Raw genomic sequence first — 22,828 nt, 5'->3', positions numbered from 1 at the left:
TGACATCTGATTTTTCTATTAATTATGCCATCACTGTCATTTCCAGTTGAATCTTTTGTTGGACATCAGAAATTTTTCTTACATGAATAAAATTTAAGCATACAATTTAGGCTGCAGTTTCTCAAAATATTGTATTAAAAATAACCAATTATATGCTCTTATAAATTGTCAGTATAACATACTCAGTTAGTGTAGAAATTGGCATTTGTTAAAAACTACTACATGTTAGTCTTTGACACACATTCTTCTACTTTTTGGACCCTCATATTATTAAAAACACCTTTGAGTAGGGCCATGATTTACTTTATATCCATTTTTATACTACGTAGTAGAAGAAAATTCTAGCCTGTTATTTCATACTATGATATGTATTGTGTGGCACATATCATATAGTTGATCCAGTTCTACTTGTAGATGAATTGAAAGAACGGCTTAAAAAAGTTCTTAGGGTTTGTGTGTGTGGTTTTACTGTAAAAGTATCATTTTTGTATTAAACTAACCCCAGTATACATAAAATCTGTATTTGGCCTGGCATGTATGTTTGCCAGGAATCTTTGGCAGACCCTAATACTTACAATATAGATGAGCCATGTGTTTCACACCTTTTTTTTTTTTTTACAACCTTCAGAAATATTCTCTTGTTCATCAGAGTGCTTCCCCTAAGCCAAGAAGTTTCGATGATAGCCCCAGAGTAACTTTGCCCAAGTCTCTTCATAAATGTAACTTAGGACTGCAAGTGGTATATTTTTATACTCTTGCCCCATACCAAGTAAATCTCAAGATTTATTTTAAGGGAGTGGCCTTCACTGCTTCAAGTGTCTAGCATTTAAGAACGGATAAGATTTTTAATGGTGATCCTAATTTTTTTTTAACTTGCTTGTTTTCTCTTGTAACTAAGTGTTTTTATTCATTTCATTTTGAGGTATATTGTAATCAATCCAAAGTATGGCTTTGTTTTTAGTATAAACAGTCAAATGAAACTTACAGTCTTAGGGCATTATCAGATTTATTACCAAATATTATTTAACTAATTTTTTTAAGTTAATAAACCCAATCTAGTAGTTTCTCTCTTATTTTCAACTTATATTTTAGATTCTGGGGGTACATGTACAGGTTTGTTACTAAGATACATTGTATGATGCTGGTATTTGGAGTACGATTGAACTTTTCATCCAGGAAGTAAGCACAGTACCTAACAGGTGCTTTTTAACATGTGCCTCCCTTCCTCTATCCCCTCTCTTTTATTTCCCAGTGTCTGTGCCCATCTTTATGTCTAGGTGTACTCCATGTTTAGCTCCCATTTATAAATGAGAACCCAGTATTTGGTTTTCTGCATTAGTTCATGTAGGATACTGGCCGCCTGCTACATCCATGTTGCTGCAAAGAACATGATTTCATTCTTTTTGTGTCTATATAGTATTCCATGGCATATAAATACCACATTTTCTTTATCCAGTGCACTGTTGATGGGCACCTAGGTTGGTTCCATGTCTTTGCTATTGCAAACCATGCTGCAGTGAACATATGGGTACATGTGTCTTTTTGATAGAATGAATTATTTCTCTTTGGGTGTATGCCCAGCAATAGGATTGCTAGGTTGAATGGTAGTTAAACTCTTAATTCTTTGAAAAATCTCCAAACTTCTTTCCACAGTGGTGTCATTGTGGTTTTGACTTGCAGTTCTCTGATGATTAACAATCAGCATTTTTTCATATGTTTGTTGGCCACATGTATGTTTTTTTTTTTTTTTTTTTTTTTTGAGAAGTGTCTGCTCATGTCCTTTGCCCATTTTTAATGGAGTTGTTTTTGCTTGTTAATTTAAGTTCCATATAAACTCTGGATATTAGGGCTTTGTCAGATGCATAGTTAGCAAATATTTTCTCCCATTCTCTTGCTTGGGATAGTTTCTCTTGCTTTGCAGAAACTCTTTAGTTTAATTAGGTCCCATTGTCAATTTTTGTTTTTGTTGCAGTTGCTTTTGGGAATTAGTCATAAATTCTTTCCCAAGGCCAATGTCGAGAAGGTTATTTCCTAGGTTTTCTTCTAGGATTTTCATAGTTTGAGGTCTTACATTTACATCTTTAATCCACCTTACTAAATTTTGTATGGCAATAGGTAGGGGTCCAGTTTCATTCTTCTGCACATGGATAGCCAGTTATCCCAGCACCATTAATGTAATAGGGAGTCGTTTTCCTATGGCTTATTTTTATCAACTTTGTGTAGATTAGATGGCTGTAGGTTTGTGTCTTTATTTCTGGACTCTATTCTGTACCATTGTGTGTGTTTTTTGTACTGGTACCATGCTGTTTTGGTTACTGTAGCCTGTAGTATAGTTTGATTTGGGGTAATGTGATGTTGCCAGCTTCGTTCTTTTTGCTTAGGATTGCTTTGGCCATTTGGGGCATTTTTTGGTTCCATATGAATTTTAGAATGCTTTTTGCTAGTTCTGTAAAAAATGACATTGTAGTTTGATAGGAATAGTACTGAATCTATAAATTGCTTTGGGTAGTATGACCATTTTAACTATACTGATTCTACCAGTCCATGAGCATAGAATGTTATTCCATTTGTTTGTGTCATCTCTGATTTCTTTCAGCAGTGTTTTGTAGTTCTCCTTGTAAAAATCTTAAACTAACTTAGATGCATTCCTAGGTATTTTACTCTTTTTTGACTGTTATAAATGGGATTGCATTCTTGATTTGGCTCTCAGCTTGAATATTACTGGTGTATAGAAATGCTACTGATTTTTGTACATTGATTTTAAATCCTGAACCTTTACCAAAGTTGTTTATCAGCTCCAGGAGCCTTTTGGCAGAGTCTTCAGGGTTTTCTAGGTATAGAATAGTAAGTGAAAAGAGATCGTTTGATTACTTCTTTTCCTATTTGGAGAGCCTTTAATTTCTTTCTCTTACCTGATTGTTCTGACTAGGATTTCCAGTACTATGTTAAATTGGAACGGTGACATTGGGCATCCTTGTCTTACTGCATTAAGGGGAATGCTTCCAGCTTTTGCCCATTTGGTATGATGTTGGCTGTAGGTTTGTCATAGAGGGCTCTTTCTTATTTTGAGGTATGTTCCTTTGATACCTAGTTTGGTGAAGGTTTTTATCATGAAGAGATGTTGGATTTTATCGCAACTTCTTCTGCATCTATTGAGATGATCTTTTTTTTCTTTGTTTATGTGGTGAATCACATTTATTGATTTGCGTATGTTGAACAAGCCTTGCATCCCAGAAATAAAGCCTACTTGATTGTGGTGAGTTAACTTTTTGATGTGCAGCTGGATTCAGTTTGCTAGTGTTTTGTTGAGGATTTTTATATCTGTGTTCATCAGGGATATTGGCCTGTAGTGTTGTTGTTGTTGTGTCTCTACCAGGTTTTGGTATTAGAATGATGTTTCCCTTGTAGAATAAGTTAGGGATGAGGCCCTCTTTCTCGATTGCTTTTTTAGAATAGTTTTAGTAGGATTAGTACCAGCTCTACTTTGTACATCTGGTAGAATTTGGCTGTGAATCCATCTGGTCAAGGGCTTTTTTCAGTTGGTGGGTTTTTTATTACTGATTCAATTTCAGAACTTGTTATTGGTCTGTTCAGAATTTCAGTTTCTTCCTGGTTCAATCTAGGGAGGTTGTGTGTTTCCATTTCCACATATATACTTACTCCAAATAATGGCTTTATATATACGGGGATTAGCTGAAAATAAAAATGATACTTTCATAGTAAACTCCACCCCCGCCCCGACACACACGCATAAACCCTAAGATTTTTTAAAGCCTTTGTTCCAATTTATCCATTTCCTCTAGATTTTCTACTTTGTGTGCATAGCTGTGCTTGTAATGGTGTGAAGATCTTTTTTATTTCTGTGGAATCTCTTGTAATGTCATCTTTGACATTTCTTATTGTGTTTATTTGGGTCTTCACTCTTTTTTTCTTTGTTAATCTAGCTAGTGGTCTATCAGTCTTGTTTATCCTTTCAAGTAACCAACTTTTATAAACTAGGTTTTAAGCTAAGTAAGATTTCTCTACTTTTATTAAGGAGGAAGTAGCATTACCACAAACTCATGAACACTTCTGTGGAGCTCCTATATTGACTGCTAATCTTCTATATGCTCCAGTGGGTCAGGAGTTTATATAAAGTAAAGTTGCATTAACTAAGTTGCCTTAACATAGTGATTGCTTAACTAAATGATTCAGTTCAGTTAACTCCTTCCTGAAGATATTTTGAAAAATTAATTAGTATTATTTCTTGCTCCAGTCAGTACGGCACAATTGAGTTCACTTGTACTTTCTGAGCTGTATTCAAAAACATCAGTTTTCTCATTTAGGACTATATATAAGTAGTGAGAAATTAATTACAAACTGAGTCATAGAAAATGTTTTTGTTTAATCCAGCTTGTTACTCTTTCTTCCTTGTTCTAATGTGGAGTAATGCATTCTAAACCATTTAAAGTTATGACTAATTGAGGTTTTAACAGTACTGTTTCAGTGTATTGATTTGGCACATGTGTGTTCTCTTTTACATTGTCAACAGCACATTTTATGATTTGGATCAAGATTTCACTGGGATACTTCTGGTTGTTTAAAGAGTTTCTTTATGTATTGGTGTCCTTCCTTTTTAAACTTTTATCACTCCTCTATTAAGTTGTGATATCCAAATTTAAAATATTCTAAAAACATGTTCTCCTGCAAGTTGAGGTAATGATAGTTGTTATATGGTAATTACTATAATATATGCTAGGAACTGTTCTAAGCATTTTACATATTTAATTCTCACAGCAACCCTGTGAGGTAGGGACTAATATTATCCTCATTTTACAGAAGGGGAAATGAAGAGTCAGGGAGTTAACTTGCACAGATATCCAGCTACAACATGGCAGAACCAGGACTTAAATCCACATATGCTGATTTCAGGTTTCTGCTCGTTAGTCCTGTATCATACCATGCCTCCAAGAGAGCATGGTAAACTAATTAGAATAGTTCTATCATGATTCTGTTTCTGTTCTGAAATATTAACTAAAAATTTTTGAATTTCTCAGTACCCCATTTATTATAGAACACAGTAAGAATGGAACCATTCTAACATTGGACATTGAGATATCGTTCCCACCACCATATCTGTCCTCCACAGACTATATGGTGTGTCATTTTAAGGACAGAGGATCTAAAAATGATTTTTAAAGGTGATTTACATTTACTCTTCCCTTTGCAAAATGGTTTGTATCCCTAATAATTTGAACAGGTACATTTCTTCTTTGATATAAATTACATTTCTTGCCTTTCCTTGGAGTTCTGAGTACTTTCCCTCTGAGAGAACAATGTAATTCTTAGTCACTAAAACAAAAATAACTTCAGGAGTATGAATAAATCTACTAAAAAGTCTACAGGATCCATGTTGTAGTTTGATTAGATGGTTCCATACCAAGTCAAGGTAAAAGATAATTAATTTATATATAATAGGAAAATGGATGCTTTAGGTTTATAGAGTAATCAATATAAATCTTCCTTATAAAAGGGAAATTTCCCACTTATAATTTATGTGAAGTAAAGTTTTTCATTTCATCTTCCCATATGTTTTTAGTCCCAAGCAGTATTTATGTTAGTACCTACGTAAAGGTGAAAAGCGAATTTCTCTACTGGTACTACTAATACTATTTTTAGCATGTAATCTGCTATCATCTTCCTATCTTGATAAGTGGCTTTGAACAAGTGTAAATAGTGTAATTCTCTTCATTGTATATACTACCATGATTTAGATTAATCTTAAACCACAGTTTGTAATCCGTTATTCCAAGCTTAGATTTTTTTTCAGTTTATAGTAAGAGTAATTTGCCTTACATAACCAATGAAATTGTTGCATTTAGAGTGAAAGTGAGACAAACAAATAATTTATAGAAGAATTTACAAAAGTGATTTACTCCGATTGTTTTAACATACCGTTATAATACTTTGTATAAGGAATAACTATAATGAAGTTTCTGGCCTATTTGTAGGCAAAATTAATTGGGAATAGGTTCCTCTGGATCCTTTGCTTTCAGAAAAAAAAAAGTTTTTTTTCTCCTCTTCCATGTCACTTTATCATAATTGCTAAATAAAATATTTCTCCCATCTTAATAGTTTTAGAAAGTAAAAATACTTCTTGAATAAACTATGTAGCGCAGACCTTCCCATTACAGTTCATTTCTATGTATTTTTTAAAATATCCACAGCTCGAAAAACAAAGAAAAAAATAAAAGGAATTCAGCAGGCCACTACAGGAGTCTCACAAGAAACCTCTGAAAATCCTGCTAACAAAACAATAGTTCCTGCAACGTTACCACAACTCACCCCTACCCTGGTGTCACTGTTGGAGGTTATTGAACCTGAAGTGTTATATGCAGGATATGATAGCTCTGTTCCAGACTCAACTTGGAGGATCATGACCACGCTCAACATGTTAGGAGGGCGGCAAGTGATTGCAGCAGTGAAATGGGCAAAAGCGATACCAGGTAAGATGCAAAAGATAAAAGAGCAACTATATAAACCTTTGTGTTTTCTTCAGCAAAAACATTTTGGCTTTTATATCATCCTGAACCCGTGGCTTATCTTCTTTCTCTTACTAGTTCTGGGGACTATGAAGGGGAGAGTCAGGTGAATACAGGTGATAGGGAGTTTATAATAAAACATTTACATTACTCCCTGCTTTTCAAATCATTATGCACAGGATGGTAATTTCACAAAGGATGATTTAATATCAGAACTCGAGTTACAAGACTCACTCAAAACTCCTTTGACACTGAAGTTTGGGGAAAGAAAATGTTTTTAGTTAATTCCGTTTGTTTTCCTTCATTGTGCCACTTTTAAAAATTAGGTTGTTTGTAAGATTGGTAAACATCAAGTATGTTGACTCAAAATTTGTACTAAAGTAGAATGATTTTAACCCTTCACTAAATGAAATACTACACATTGATTGTAATTTTAAAGACAATTTTAAATAAAAGTTTCCCTATTGGAATTTGGTGTGGAACAGCAGAGGTCAGTGTTAGTGTCAGCTCTGACTTTAAAGACAGAGGGAATTGACAAGCCTGTGTTCATGCAAATAGTTAGGGACAGAACAAGAAAGTAACCTGACCTCCTGTCATCCTTGTTTTAGTAAGGGGGGAAGAGGTGTGAATAGCAGGGCAAATGTTTTACTTACTGATTAATACCTCAAGCCAAGATTCTTTTCTCTTTTTTAAAATCGATACATAATAGTTGTACATATTTACTGTACATATTTATATTTAGGGGGTACATGTAATAATTTGATAAAAGCACACAACGTGTAAGGATCAAATCAGAGTAACTGGGATATGCATCACCTCAAACATTTGTTTGGGGAACATTCCAAATCTTCTCTTTTAGCTATTTTGAAATATACAGTAAATTATTAACTATAGTCATCCTATTGTGCTACTGAACACTAAAACTTATTTCTATTAACTATTTTTGCACCCATCAACAAATCCCCCTTCATCCCCGTCACACTGGTAATCGCCAAGCCAAGAATTTTGGCTTAAATTTTACTATTTAGTTCATGTTTACTTAAGCAGACAAAGGTGACAAAACTGGCTACTTTTTTTTTTCCACATTGAAAGCTATTACAAAGCACAGAGGGGGCTGGGTGTGATGGCTCATGCCTGTAATCCCAGCACTTTGGGAGGCCCAGGTGGGTGGATCACTTGAGGTCAGGAGTTCAAGACCAGCCTGGCCAGCATAGCAAAACCCCATCCCTCTACTAAAAATATAAAAATTGGCCAGGCATGGTGGTATGCACCTGTATTCCCGACTACCTGGGAGGCTGGCACTGAAAATCATTTAAACCCAGGAAGCAGAGGTTGCAGTGAGCCGAGATGGCGCCATTGCACTCCAGCCTGGGCGACAGAGCGAGACTCTGTCTCAAAAAAAAGAAAAAAGAAAAAAGCACAGAGGGTTTGAGTCTTGAAGTGTCAGATGACAGAGGAAAACTGTGTCTACCTAGTATTTAATTTCCATTTTCTGTTAGGGGTCCCCTTGTTTTGACAGGGCTAATTGATCTCATTGCTCTTTGGCAATTCCCACAGAGATGATGATCTTAGAATGTTGCCTCATACCTTTATTTCTCTTAATTCAGGTTTCAGGAACTTACACCTGGATGACCAAATGACCCTACTGCAATACTCCTGGATGTTTCTTATGGCATTTGCCCTGGGGTGGAGATCATATAGACAATCAAGTGCAAACCTGCTGTGTTTTGCTCCTGATCTGATTATTAATGAGTAAGTTGTATATGAGTCATTTTCCCTGTATTCATAGGGTATTTTTAACCAGCTGATGTTTTCCTGATTGACTGCTATTGTGATAATTCAGGACTGAAACAATCCTACTAGGTATCTAGGATGTAGGCAAACTGGAAATAGAGTTATGAGTGCTTGGGGCAGGACAAGTGTAATGTAGAGCAAATGTACATATGGCATTATTACTGTCCCAGGACATGTTTAAGGATATTTAACAGATCTCTGAGATTAGTAAAGTCTGTCGCAAGCAACAAGGAATCTTACTGTGCTATTATTTACATAAGGCTATTCCAGAAAGAGAAAGGAGCATGATAAAACTCGTGTGGATTCAGTGGGGACAATTGTAGATGAGGATATCTAGGCTGATGGGGTGGGACATATGGACCCAGACACAAGAGGTGTCTGTTTGCATGGCAGGTGTCTATGGTTTAAATATGGGAACAAGTTTGTTTTGTTTAACTGAGAGAAGACCAAGCCTTGAAGATTTTATAAATCAGCTATTCTCTTATCCTCTAGGCTTATTCCTATATCTGTGAAATATGTCAGGTGTCCATTTCCCCTTACCTCATTGCAGTTGTTTCCTCACTCGTTTTCTCCCTCCAGTGTGATGTACATCATTAACATTAAGGATATTTAATAGCATCTCTGACAAGGTAGAAAGTGAGAAGAGCTAGGATGTGACTTCTGTGCTGTGTATCTGGTGATGTGAACACCAAGAGTCTAAGAGTCTAACAGCAACAGACTTTACTAACCTCAGAGATGCTGTTAAATATCCTTAATGTTCAGCAAACATGAACGTTGGCTAATGTTTGCTTCCTCTAGCACAGTATGACTGCACCACCTATCTCCCCAGCACACAGACTGTCTTTAGTATCTTCCCACTGACCCTCCAATCCATACTCTGCATGATTTCAGGCTTCCCACAGTCTGACCTCACTTCCTCTCCCATTGTTGTCCTTCACACACTCTTCGTTCCCATCCATTCTTTCAAGCATACTCTTAGACTCTTGGTGTTCACATCACCAGATACACAGCAGAGAAGTCACATTCTAGCTCTTCTCACTTTCGACCTTATATTACTACTTTTCATACCCCTAGCTTATTGCTATTAGTACAGTGTAAACAGGGAGTTCACACACACATACCCCGGCCTAAGAAGAATAAAAAATGAAGGAGATTTGTGTTTGTATAGAAAACAGAAGACACCTTGACTTTTATTGCCAAAAAGAGGACTGTTCAAACTATTGAATCACAATGTAACAAGATTAGGTAGTTGGATCCAATTTTAAATTAACTGGTAGATATAGTCTCTGGGGAAACTGAAGACATTACTCATCAGAATCCTACCATGCTGTTTAAAAAATACCATGTTGGCAGTATTTATTTTTTAGTCACTTTCTAATATGTAATTTGAAGGCATTTAAGTGGAATTAAAAGCATAAACAGATTTATATGAAACACCAACTTATCCTTCTGGTTTACAAAACCTAATTTAGGGTTTTTACTATTAAGGCATTCAGATTTAGCTTTAAGCAGTCACAGCATAATCTAATCATGCCACATACATTCCTTATGTAAAGTGGGATTTATAAATTTTTTTCCTCAACAGATTTATATTAGTTTCATTTTCATTAAGGGATATGTACTTCCCATTCTTGTGTTCTCATGCTGCTGCATACAAGATGGGCAGTCCTTCACCTTTTTCTTTTCTTTTTGAGACGAGATTCACTCTGTCACCCAGGCGCAAGTGCAGTGGGGTGTGATCTGGCAACCTCCACCTCCTGGGTTCAAGTGATTCTCTGCCTCGGCCTCCCAAATAGCTGGGATTACAGGTGCACTCCACCACACTCGGCTAATTTTTTGCATTTTTAGTAGAGACGGGGTTTTGCCATATTGGCCAGGCTGGTCTTGAACTCCTGACCTCAAGTGATCCTCCCACTTCGGCATCCCAAAGTGCTGGGATTACAGGTGTGAGCCGCCACACCCAGCCCTCCACCCTTTCTTAGCCCACTATGTTTCCATACTGCTCTGGTGTCTGTGACAGGCAGATTTTGCATATCAGAAAGTAAGCATTCAAGTTCTGACCCTCTATAGAGCTGTAAAACTGTCACTCATGGTTGCCCTTAGGTCAGAACGTTGTGGAAAAAAATTTTTGTTGTTGTTTTTACAGTCAACAAGAATGAGTTTTTACTTATTCTACTACACTACAATTTTATTGAAATTTTCAGTTATATGAATGTAACCATGTACAAGAAACTAAAGGAAAAAAGGTGCCTCCCAAAAAAGGAGTGTTTTACCTACTATTAAGGACTGGGGAGGTGCCTCTTTGGTAAGAGCAGATTTAAAATTTGAAGAGCCTGTGATCACTTTGGCAGCATGTAATTCATGTCTGATTTGTTTTATATAAAAGAATAAGCCACATATTTAGTAGAGAAAAATGATAACCTTTTTATTGTTAAGTCCAAGATGACTTTCTGTCAGAAACTTAAAAAAAAAAAATCCTGAAGCATTTTAAAAGCTGTGAACTGAGCCCAGTTTCAGGCTTTTAGTGTCATTTCAGAAGTCAGGAAACTTTAGAGATCTATTTGAAAATCATAGGTGTGTAATGACTTCAGAATCATAAGCAAGAATTGCTTTAGTACCTTTAGTTTAAAGAATATTAAGGCATATGCATGTCAGAGGCAGATTTTGAGCATCAGAAGTCTAGAATCAAGTTCTAGGTCTGGCCCTCTACATAACTGTGAACAGTGTCACACATTTTTGTCTTTAGGATGGAATGTTGTGAAAAAATTTACCTTTAAAAATCAAGTGTGTAGGACCTAAAATTGTGTTGTCTAATTGACCATATTCAAGTGATAAACCTTGATTTAAATGAGCAACTGGTAATAAGTTCTATAAGAATTCTAACACTTTAATTAAATAATAATACATGGCATGCATGGTAGAAAATAATGTCTCCACTGTTACGTTAGATTATTCATTAGTCTCTTTAAACAGCCAAGATGCAGGAAGAAGTTTAAGGGAAGTTTTCCAAAATTCTGATTTTATAGGGAATTAGCAATAATATTATTGCAATAGTTGGTTTTCATTATAAGTTCATAGTTTTGCAAAACAAAACAGAAATGTACTTTTTTGGGGGAAGTAGCATTATTTCTAACTAATACCCTGCTATTTATCTTTCACAGGCAGAGAATGACTCTACCCTGCATGTACGACCAATGTAAACACATGCTGTATGTTTCCTCTGAGTTACACAGGCTTCAGGTATCTTATGAAGAATATCTCTGTATGAAAACCTTACTGCTTCTCTCTTCAGGTTGGTAGAACACCTTTTCACTTTATGTCAAAAGCATGAAACATGAAAGTCTAGAAACAAAGGTTAATTTGTATACATAGTACTAATAATTATACCAAGTCTACTATTATTTCCTACTAGTCAGATGATTTTTATGAATGTAAAATACTAGAAAGGCACAGTAAGTGATATCAAGATTAATAAGACAAATAGGTATAGCAGAAACAGAGAGGTATATGAGCCGCATAGGGATCTCTGTTGATAGGAATCTGTGTGGACGTTTTTCTCCTTCCTTCCTCATGGGAAGACATGGAAAAAGAAAGCTGACTACAGTGATTTTGTGTACTATACTGTTACTTGGTTAAAGATTTTAGTTACCTAATGAGTATTAGCATATACAAGAAATTATGGGAGAAAAAGATGCATCCTAGAAAAGGTGTGCTTAATTACTATTGGGAATTGGTTAACATAGCATTGGAACTGGATTGTCAGAGATTCACTATCTAGAAAATGGCAACAAGAGTTTATAAAACAAACTTCTGTGAGATTACTTTTTAGCTAGCAAAGACAAAGATGTCAAAGTGATAAATAAACTACGATACATCCAGATGATGGAATACTATTGAGAACTAAAAAGAAATGAGCTATCAAGCCATGAAAACACATGGAGGAATGTTAAATGCATACTACTAAGTGAAAAAAAGCTAATCTGAAAGGGCTACATACTGTGTGATTCCAACTATATAACATTCCATAAAAGGCAAAACGTGAAGACAGCAAAAAAAAAAAAAAAAAATCAGTGGTTGCCAGGGTTTAGAAGGGAGGGAGGGATAAATGTGCAGAGCACAGAGAATTTTTAGGGCAGTGAAAATACTTCGTATGCTACTATAATGGTGGAAACATGTCATTATACATTTGTCCAAACCCGAAGAATGTCCACCACTAAGAGTGAACCCTCAACTATGGACTTTGGGTGGTAATGTGTGGGACGGGAGGTATATGAAAAATGTCTGTACCTTCCTCCCAATTTTGCTGTGAACTTAAAACTGCTCTAAAAATGTCTTTTTTAAAAAAAGCTCTATGAACTAGTTGGTATTATAAACCTTAGGCCATTTCCAGTAAAAGTTACATATCAATGTTTATTAAATACTGAGTTAATAGCTGAATACATCTTTCACATACAAATACATACATTTGCAGTTTTTAAGTCTTAATTCCATTAGTAACTGTGGTTTCATAGTTGCCAAATAACTGTAAGCTATGGATGTTGCACAAGACTATGACTTTAACCATTTCGTATCTATTTAAAGATTTCCAAAGCACACATTTGTCTTAATGCTTTCACACTATTTTTGCTCAACAAAAAGTTATTTTATGTTAATGGATATAAGAAGTATTAATAATATTTCAGTCAAGGCAAGAGAACCTGGTAAAGATCATTGCTAGAGACATGTTTAATGTTACCTGTAGCAGTACACTTGTTAAAGAAGTGATTAAGCAGTTACATAAAATTCTGATCATAACTTTGATTGATACCATGAAGGTATAATTCAGTGCCTAGATACTAACAACCTTATTTGTTTAAAAAAAAAAAAAAAGTGGTTTCAGTTGCATACATCCCAGACTAACTGAGCTGTATGATTTTTTTTCATTGTAAATAATAAGAAAAAGTAAATTGGCCTAGTACATATCACAAGTTCTTCTTTTTAAAAAATAATAGAAATATAAGGATGGAAATATATACCTTAAGATATAGACTTCTACTATGATAGACTACTGGAATAGGTACTATAACCTCCCACCAAAAATGCTAGACTAAAACAATTAAGAACTAAGTGAAGGCAGGAACCCACAGAGGTAAGTGGAACTCAAGCCAACTTGCTCTTTGAGGGCATTTGTACAACCTGGTTAAAAATTAGTTTAGTAAGTTGGAGTTTTTTTAAGTTTATAATCTTTTTTAAAATTATTTCAATAGGATTTTTGGGGAACAGGTAGTGTTAGGTTACATGAATAAGTTCTTTAGTGGTGATTTCTGGAATTTTGGTGCACCCATCACCCGAGCAGTATACACTGTACCCAATGTGTAGTCTTTCATCCCTCACTCCCCTCCCCAACCCCAGTCCCCAAAGTCCATTATATCATTCTTATGCCTTTGCATCTTCATAGTTTAGCTCCCACTTATAAGTGAGAATATGCAATATTTGGTTTTCCATTTCTAAGTTACTTCACTTATAATAATGGTTTCCAGTTCCATCCAGGTTGCTGCAAATGCCATTATTTTTTTCCTTTTTGTGGCTGAGTAGTAGTCCATGGTATATATATATATATATACCACATTTTCTTTATCCACTCGGTGATTGATGGGCATTTGGGCTGGTTCTGTATATTTAGTAAGTTTAAAAACAAGAGATGGAAATATAAATGCAGTTTAAAAGGCAAGTGGATTGGTCTAAAAACAGATTGGACACATTTGAAGAAACACTTGAAATATATATCTGAAAAAATCAGCCAGAATACAATTGTTTTTAATGATTGTGTATATGTTTGTGTATATAAACCACAAGGGAGATCTGTAGGTACTGAAAATCACAACTGGAAAATGGCAACAAAACTATAGAAACTGGAAAAACAATGACTTTTCTTAGATCCCTCAGAGAATGGAGGTCATAGGACAAACCACCACCTCAAAATTTAGAACAGACAAATACAGAGAAACAGCCAAGATCAGCTTACTGGGGAAAGATGCCACTGAAGGCAGGAAGACTAGGCAATTTTGATGAATTGCTGGAGGCTGAGCAAGGACTAGTTTCAGAGTTAAAAACTCCCAGGGACCCAGTCTTAGTGGGGGTTTCCTGCAATTTCTTGGGTTTACCCCACAGAATTTCTAACTTCCAGAAACTCCACAAGATTCTTAGGGTGAAGAATTCCCTCCTTTTTCTGATAGAAGTAGGGGGAAGGTAAAAATTGGAAATATGTAGGAGAGTGTTCACAACAAAGGCCTGCACTGTAAGGAAAACTAATTCAACAGACCCTAATGTGACCTGGGGGGAAGGCAAATTGAGGATTCTGGCCCTGTCTTAGCCTTCTTGTCTCATTTCTGAAAATCACAGCCCAGGGTTTCAGACCCACTAAAAACAACTGAGATTTAATCATATAGATTATAAAATACTTCACCTCCCCCTCCCCAACACTTACCACCATATAAACAGGGCTCCAGGATAAAGTAACAGTGGATTACAACTGAGAGAGCTGCAAGACACAAGCTGTTTAAGGAGTTCTTAGGAAACCCAAAGACAACCGAAGAAAAAGTAAATAAAAACAAGGAAACTAGAGGAAACTGAAGCCTCTAGTACCTACAACTACAGCAAACATTAAATACAGCCTACCTCCTAGCCAGATTAGCATGAAACCTCACACTAAAAGTCAAATTACTTCAGTTTTGATATATCGTGTCCAGCTTTCAACAAAAAACCGTAAGGCATGCTAAAATGCAAGAAAAAACCCACAGTCTGAAGAGACAAAACAAGCGTCAGAAGCGGTCCTCAGATATGACACAATATTTCAGTTATCAGATAGGGAATTTACAATACCTATGATTAGTAGGTTAAAGGCTCCAGTGGAAAAAGTAGACAACATGCGAGAAGTGATGTATGCAGAGAGATGGAAACTCTAAAAATAAATTGTAAGGAATGCTGTAAGGAAATGCAGAATGATGTTGATGGGCTCATCAGTAGACTGAGCACAGCCAAGCAAAGAGTCATTGAGCTTGAAGATAGGTCAAAGGAAACTCCCCCAAACTCAAATGCAATATGCTGAATCGAAAACAGTTATAAACATGGTAGACATTAATCCAGCTATATCAGTAATTACTGTAAATTTGAATGTTCTAAGTACACCAATCACCTATTTTTTAACTAGGAGGTGAAAATAAAGTTTGCCACCAGATGGTCACTAAAAAATTATTAGAGGGTATACTTAGGCTAAAGAAAAATAATCCTGGCCAGGAGTGGTGGCTCTCACCTGTAATCCCAACACTTTGGGAGGCTGAGGCAGGCGGATCACAGGGTCAAGAGATCAAGACCATCCTGGCTGACGTGGTAAAACCCCATCTCAACTAAAAATACAAAAATTAGCTGGGGATGGTAGTGTATGCCTGTAGTCCCAGCTACTCAGTAGGCTGAGGCAGGAGAATCGCTTGAACCTGGGACATGGAGGTGGCAGAGAGCCAAGATCACGCCACTGCACTCCAGCCTGGTGACAGAGCGAGACTCCATCTCAGAAAAAGATAAATAAAAGTAATCCCATCTTTAAGAAGGACTGAAGAATAAGGAAAGTGGTAAATAATGTAGATACATTTAAACTGACATTTACTGTGTATATAAAATAACAGTAACAATTTGCTTGAGGGTTAAAAAACTTAGAACTAGAGTATGTTTAAGTTTCAAGGATGACAACTAGAAATAAGGTATGCAGGGTATGCAAAGTACCAAACCATCAGGGGAAGAGAATACCTAAGAAAAACAATTCAAAAGAATGAAAGATGTGAGAGGAGGGAGAAAAATGCATAACAAGGGCATGAAAACAGGAAGTAACAGATAAGGTACAGTAGTACAGCTAAATTCAAACACAGCAGTACTTTCATTAAATGTAGAGATGGGGCCAGGTGCAGTAGCTCACACCTGTAATCCCAGCACTTTGGGAGGCTGAGGTGGGCAGGTCACTTGAGGTGAGGAGTTCGAGACCAGCCTGACCAACATGGCGAAACCCCGACTCTACTAAAAATATAAAAAGTTAGCCAGGTATGCTGGTGCATGCCTGTTATCCCAGCTACTCGGGAGGCTGAGGCAAAAGAATCATTTGAACCTGGGAGGCGGAGGTTGCAGTAAGCCAAGATCGTGCCACTGCTCTCCAGCCTGGGTGAGAGAGGAACACTGTCTCAAAAATAAAATAAATGTAGAGATGGACTGAATGCTCCAAGCTAATCTGACAGGATTTTAGAAATAATCCAAATTTATGCTATTTAAAAGGGCTATATCTGAATAAAGATACTGAAAGGCTGAAATAAAAGGATCAACTTTGCATAGTATAACATGGCAGACTTTTTCTGTAAAGGGCCAGATGGTCAATGTTAGCTTTGCACAGTCTCTGTCACAGCTACTAAACTCTGCCCTTGTGGCAGGAACATAGTCATTGACAATACTCAAATAGAACAGGTGTGGCTGTGTTCCAATAAAACTTTATTTACAAATACAGGCTGCAAGTAGGTTTTGGCCCATAGGACAAAGTTTGCTGGCCCCTATACTGACCAAAAGAAAACTGAAGGAGCTACGTTATTACCAAACAAAATAGATGTTAAGGCAAAATACTTATTAAAGCATTTGTTCACCAGGAAAAATAATTCTAAATATATAGTTTCAAATTACATAATACAAAAATTCATAGAACAAGAATACTTAGATAAATCTTGTAAAAATAGTGAGATTTTACTATACCTTTCTCACAAATTAATCAAGCAGACAAAAAAATAAGGATATGGATGTACATTTCATCTCTATTGGGTCAGTACTGAAGTGTGAGATCATTGGGACATATGTTGAGTGTGTCTTTAAATTTATTTTTAAAACTGCCAAATTTTTCCACAATTGTTAACATTTACCAGAAATGTATGAGACTTAAGATATGCTCTATATCCTCCTCAGTACTTGGTACTGTCAGCGTCTTTCATCATAGGTATACCGATGATTAAAGATACTAAGCATCTTTTCACGGGCTTATTGGCCACCTATATTTCTTACTTGGTATAATCTTTTGCCCATTTTTTAACTGAATTATTTATCTTCTTATTGGGTTTTAAGAATTATTCAAATATTCTCAATATAGCCCTTTGTTAAATATATGTTTTGCATATGTTTTCTTTCAGTAAGTGGATTACATTTACAATTTTCTTAACAGAAAATGTAGAGATGAGCAAAAGTATGTAATTCTGAAGAAAGCTTCATGTCTTTGTGTATTAAGAAAGTTTTGCTTAATCCAGGGTTAAAAAGATTTTCTACTATTTGTTTTCTTGTAGAAATTCTGTAGTTTCAGCTCACATGCTTAAGTATATGATGCAAGGTAAGGGACAAGGTTCATTTTTTCCCCAAAATCCGTATCTGGTTGCTCCAGAACTTGACTCTTTTCCCTATTGAGTTACTTGGCAATTTTATAGAAAATCAGTTGTTTGTATATGTGTGGGTCTACTTTTAGACTCTTGTCTTACCCAATGATCTGTATGCCTATATTCATATTGATAACATCCTGTCTCGATTACTATTGCATTACAGTAAATCTTAAAATCGGGTAATATGAATTCTCCCAATCTGTTGTTCTTTTCCAAACTGTTGTTTTGGATATTCTAGTTTCCTTGCATTTCCACTTTTTTTGGGGATATTCTAGGATATTCTAGCTTCCTTGCATTTCCACCTTTTTGTTTTGTTTTGTTTTTTTGAGATGGCCCAGGCTCCTGGCCCAGGCTCCTGTTGCCCAGGCTGGAGTGCAGTGGCGTGATCTTGGCTCATTGCAGCCTCCCCAGTAGCTGGGATTGCAGGCACCCACCACCATGCCTGGTTAATTTTCGTATTTTTAGTAGAGATGGGGTTTCGCCATGTTGGCCAGGCTAGTCTCAAACCCTGACCTCAGGTGATCCACCCACCTCGGCCTCCCAAAGTGCTGGAATTACAGGCATGAGCCACCGCACCTGGTCTTCCACATATTTTTTAATTAGCTTGACAATTTCTACCAAAAAAAAAAGTATTTTGGGGCTGGGTGTAGTGGTTGCTGGGTGTGGTGGTTCATGCCTGTAATCCCACCACTTTGAGAGGCCAAGACAGGCAGATCGCTTAAGCCCAAGAGTTTGAGACCAGTCTGGGCAAAATGGCGAAACCCTGTCACTACAGAAAATACAAAAAATTAGCCAGGCATGGTAGCTCGTGCCTGTAGTCCCAGCTACCCAGGAGGCTGAGGTGGGAGGTCAAGGCTGCAGTGAGCCATGATCATGCCAGTGCACTCTAGCCTGGGCAACAGAGTGAGACTCTGTCTCAAAAACATAGTCTGATGGAATTTTTATTAGGATAGCCTTGAATCTATAGATCCATTTGAAAATAACATCATAAATTTCCAGTTTCCAGCAGGGCGCTATGGCTCACACCTGTAATCCCAGCACTTTGGGATGCCGAGGTGGGCAGATCATCAGGTCAGGAGTTCGAGACCAGCCTGACCAACATGGTGAAACCCTGTCTCTACTAAAAATACAAAAAAAATAGCCAGGTGTGGTGGCACAAGCCTGTAGTCCCAGCTACTCAGGAGGCTGAGGCAGGAGAATCGCTTGAACCTGGGAGGCAGAGGTTGCAGTGAGCCGAGATTGTGCCAGCCTGGGCAACAGAGTGAGGTTCCATCTCAAAAAAAAAAAATTCCATTGTTGAGAGAGAATAGGAATTCCAGCTTTGGAGGAGTGCGGAGACCATCAAATCCTCTTTCCAAAAAAAAATAACTATACTACTAAGCAGAGTATAGTTCCACAAATATTCTTCTGTAAAGAGACTCACAGTACATATTTGTCTTTGCAGGCCATATAGTCCCTGTTGCAATTCCTCAGTTCTACAGTTGTAACAGGAAAGCAGCTATATACAATATGTGAATGCTTGTGTTCTAATACAAATTTATTTGCAAAATCAGGAAAATGGCTTGAAATGGTTTAAGATCTATTTTTCTGACTAGATCATGGTATATAATCTTTTCCATATATATTTTGAATTTGGTTTGCTAATATTTTGTTGATCATTTTTATATCTCTCTTTATGAAGGATGTTGATCTACAGCTTTCTTTTCTTGTGATATATTTTTCTGGCTTTGTTACCAGGGTAGTACTAGCCTCTTAAAATGAGTTGGGAAGTATTCTCTGTTTTCTTAAAGAGTTTATAGAGTATTGATCTTATTTATTCTTTAAATATTTGATACATGTCACCAGTGAAGCCATCTGGGTCTGGTGTTTTCTTTCAGGAAAAATCTTTAATTATTAATTAGATTTGCTTACTTGTTATATAGATCTATTCAGAATTTCTATTTTTCCTTGACTTTGTTTTGTAATTTGTGTGTTTCTATGAAATGAGCCATTTTGTCTGAGTTGTCTAACTTGGGCATAAAGTTGTTTGTAATCTAATTCTTTAAATTTTGTGGGATCCATAGTTTTGTGGGATCCATAGTTTTGTGGGATCCATAGTGGTGTCCCCTCCATGATACATTTTGATAATTTGTGCCTGATCATCTTTTTTTCTTGGTCAGTCTACTTAGAAATTTATTTTGTTAGTCTTTACAAAGAACTAATTTTTAGTTTCATTGATTTTCTCCATTGTTTTTTGTTTTCTATGTCATTGATTATTTCTTTTTTTCTGCTTGCTTTTCATTTAATTTGTTCCTCTTTTTCTAGTTTAAGGTAGAAACTTCCATTATTAGTTGGAGACCTTATTTTCTTATATAGATGTTTAAAGCTAAAAATTTTTTATGTATTTTCATTCATTTTCTAATGTCCTTCATGATTTTTTTTTCATTGACCCATGTGTATTGCTTTAATTTTTACATATTTGGGGATTTTCTATCTCTCTTCCTATTCATTTCTAATTTAATTCCATTGAGGTAGGAGATACATTGAATGACTCTAATAAGTTTTCTGAGACTTTTTTAGGCAGTTGCATATGGTCTATCCTGAGCGTTCCATGAGTGCTTAAAAAAAAAAAAACTTACACTGTGCTCTTGTTAAGTAGGGTTTTATGAACATCAGTTAGGTCAAGTGGATTGATAGAGTAGTTCAGGTTTTCTGTATCTTTGCTGATTTTCTGTCTAGTTGTGCTAGATTCCTACTACTTTGTCTACATCCTTGCTAGAGCTTGGTATGGTCTTTTTATTATCGCTATCCTAGAGAGTATGTAGTTGACCCTTGTGACTTGCCATGCATTTAATGACTGCCCATGTTCATAGCAGCATTATTCATAATAGCAGAAAAACTTTTATCATATGCTTTTGTGCCTCAAGATATCTTTCATTTTTAGTCTATTAATACGGTATAATATACTGTTTAATTTTTGAGTAATTGACTAGCCTTTCATTCCTGGGATAAATCCTATTTGGTTATGATATAATATCCTTTTTACATATAGCTGAATTCAGTGTACTAAAATTTTGGTATTTTTGCATCTAAATCCATGAGGGATATATTCTATAGCTTTGGTGTTATGATAATATGGTATTATTTCTTCCTTAAATGTCTGGTAAAACTCAGCAGCGAAGCCATCTTGGTTTGCTTGGAGCCTTTTTTGTAGAAAGGTTTTCAAGTACAAATTCATCAAATGTTTACTGATATTTGTTTATTCTTGAGTGGGCTTTGTTGGTTTACATCTTTGAAGGAATTTAACTGTTTCCTTCAAATGTTGAATTTATTGGTATAAAAGTTATTCATAATATTCTTCTAATGGTTCCAGTATCGCTAGTGTTATTCCCTTTCTTTCCGGACATTGGTATTTAATATATTCTTGCTTTTTTTTTTTTTTAAATCAGTCTGGCTAAAAGTGTTCAGTTTTACCGATGTTTTCATAGCACCAGCTTGGTCTTGATTTTGTTGTTGTTTATGCATGTTCTTAGTTATGCGTTTCTACTCTTTATCCTTTCCATTTTTCTTGTGTTTAGTTTACCAGTTTAGGGTAGAAGCATATATAATTGAGACCTTTCTTTTCTAATAAAAGCTCTTAATGCTGTAAATTTTCTAAGCACTGTCTTGATTGCATCCCACACATTTTGCTATGCTGTGTTTTCAGTACTAGAGATTTTAAAGTTTTTCTTATGATGCCTTATTTAATCCATAGCTTACTAAATGTCAAATTCCAAACATTTGGGTTTTTCTACAGATATGTTTGTTACTGACTTCTGTTTAAATCTCATTTTTGTCAGAGAGCATTCATTGTATGATGTAATCCTAAGTGTATTCAGTCTTGTTTTATGTTCTAGATTAATGTTCTGTGTATACTTGAAAAGAATGCAGTTCTTGGGTAGACTGTTTCAGAAATGTCAAATTATTGATTCTGAGACAAAGGTTTTTATAATTGTAGACTGTCTGCCAAATATCCCCTTGGAGGCAAACTCTCCCCCTCCCGAGGCAAACTCTCCCCCTCCCTGTTGAGAATCACTGATCCATTGTCGCCTTTTTGCTGGGACTAATTTAGCCTTGCTTCTGAGATGTGGCCCCTAGGTCTCTACTGAATTCCCTGCATATTTAATTAGATCTTTCTTTCCTCTATGGCCTCAAGGGATTTCACCCTAAGTATGCACGAATTTTTACTTTGTGTACCTCCTTAGTTTCCAGTAGTCTAACCCATAAATTAAAGCTGCTTTAGCCTCCCCAAACTTCAATCTCTTTCTCCTCAATCCAGCAAGATTGCTAGACTCTGGGTTCCCTTTCCCTGCTCTGCAGTATGATGATTACTTTGTATGATGATTACTTTCTTTTTTTGAGACGGAGTCTCGCTCTGCCGCCCAGGCTGGAGTGCAGTGGCCGGATCTCAGCTCACTGCAAGCTCCGCCTCCCGGGTTCATGCCATTCTCCTGCCTCAGCCTCCCGAGTAGCTGGGACTACAGGTGCCCACCACCTCGCCCGGCTAGTTTTTTGTATTTTTTAGTAGAGACGGGGTTTCACCGTGTCAGCCAGGATGGTCTCGATCTCCTGACCTCGTGATCCACCCGTCTCGGCCTCCCAAAGTGCTGGGATTACAGGCTTGAGCCACCGCGCCCGGCCGATGATTACTTTCAAGCAAAAAGGCTTAGAATTAAGATTTCTTGCTCCTAGGCTAGGTATGGCTTACCATCTTTGTTTCTCTTTTCCTAGAGATCATAATCATGTATTGCTTGTTTTCTAGTTTTCCAGTAGGAGGGGAATTCCAGGCTGTACTTACTTCCTGCAGCCAAAAGAGGATGTCATGTTAGTGATTTCAATACTAAAACATTAAACAAAAAATTTGAGATGGATGAAGTTATTTTATATGCATATTGAATTGGGCTTCACCATAGTTATTTTTAGAATTAGGACTAACCAGCAGGGGAAAAAACTATAAGCAATCACTGTTTTACAATTTTGCAATAATTAGATTTTCTATAGTATAGTAATGTGTAAAATTAACCCATTGTTAACATAGAATGCCCTTATCACTCCTGATTATCA

The 22,828-nt window shown here is 36.3% G+C and overlaps 1 protein-coding gene across 3 annotated transcripts in view; it reads left to right on the top strand.

The window, feature by feature from the left end:
• The window catches only part of NR3C1 (nuclear receptor subfamily 3 group C member 1), a 155,186-nt gene that overhangs the window by 125,708 nt on the left and 6,650 nt on the right, over positions 1-22,828 (top strand). For all 3 annotated transcript variants that reach the window (XM_025387498.1, XM_025387500.1, XM_025387499.1), the window contains 3 exons: positions 6,207-6,485; positions 8,129-8,273; positions 11,477-11,607. In XM_025387498.1, the coding sequence (XP_025243283.1) occupies positions 6,207-6,485; positions 8,129-8,273; positions 11,477-11,607 (555 nt within the window). The remainder of the gene's footprint in view (positions 1-6,206; positions 6,486-8,128; positions 8,274-11,476; positions 11,608-22,828) is intronic.

This window comes from Theropithecus gelada, chromosome 6, assembly GCF_003255815.1.
Source record: "Theropithecus gelada isolate Dixy chromosome 6, Tgel_1.0, whole genome shotgun sequence".
NCBI lineage: Eukaryota > Metazoa > Chordata > Mammalia > Primates > Cercopithecidae > Theropithecus > Theropithecus gelada.
The sequence above is the reverse complement of the archived record's forward strand: the minus strand, read 5'-3'. Positions and strand labels throughout refer to the sequence as shown.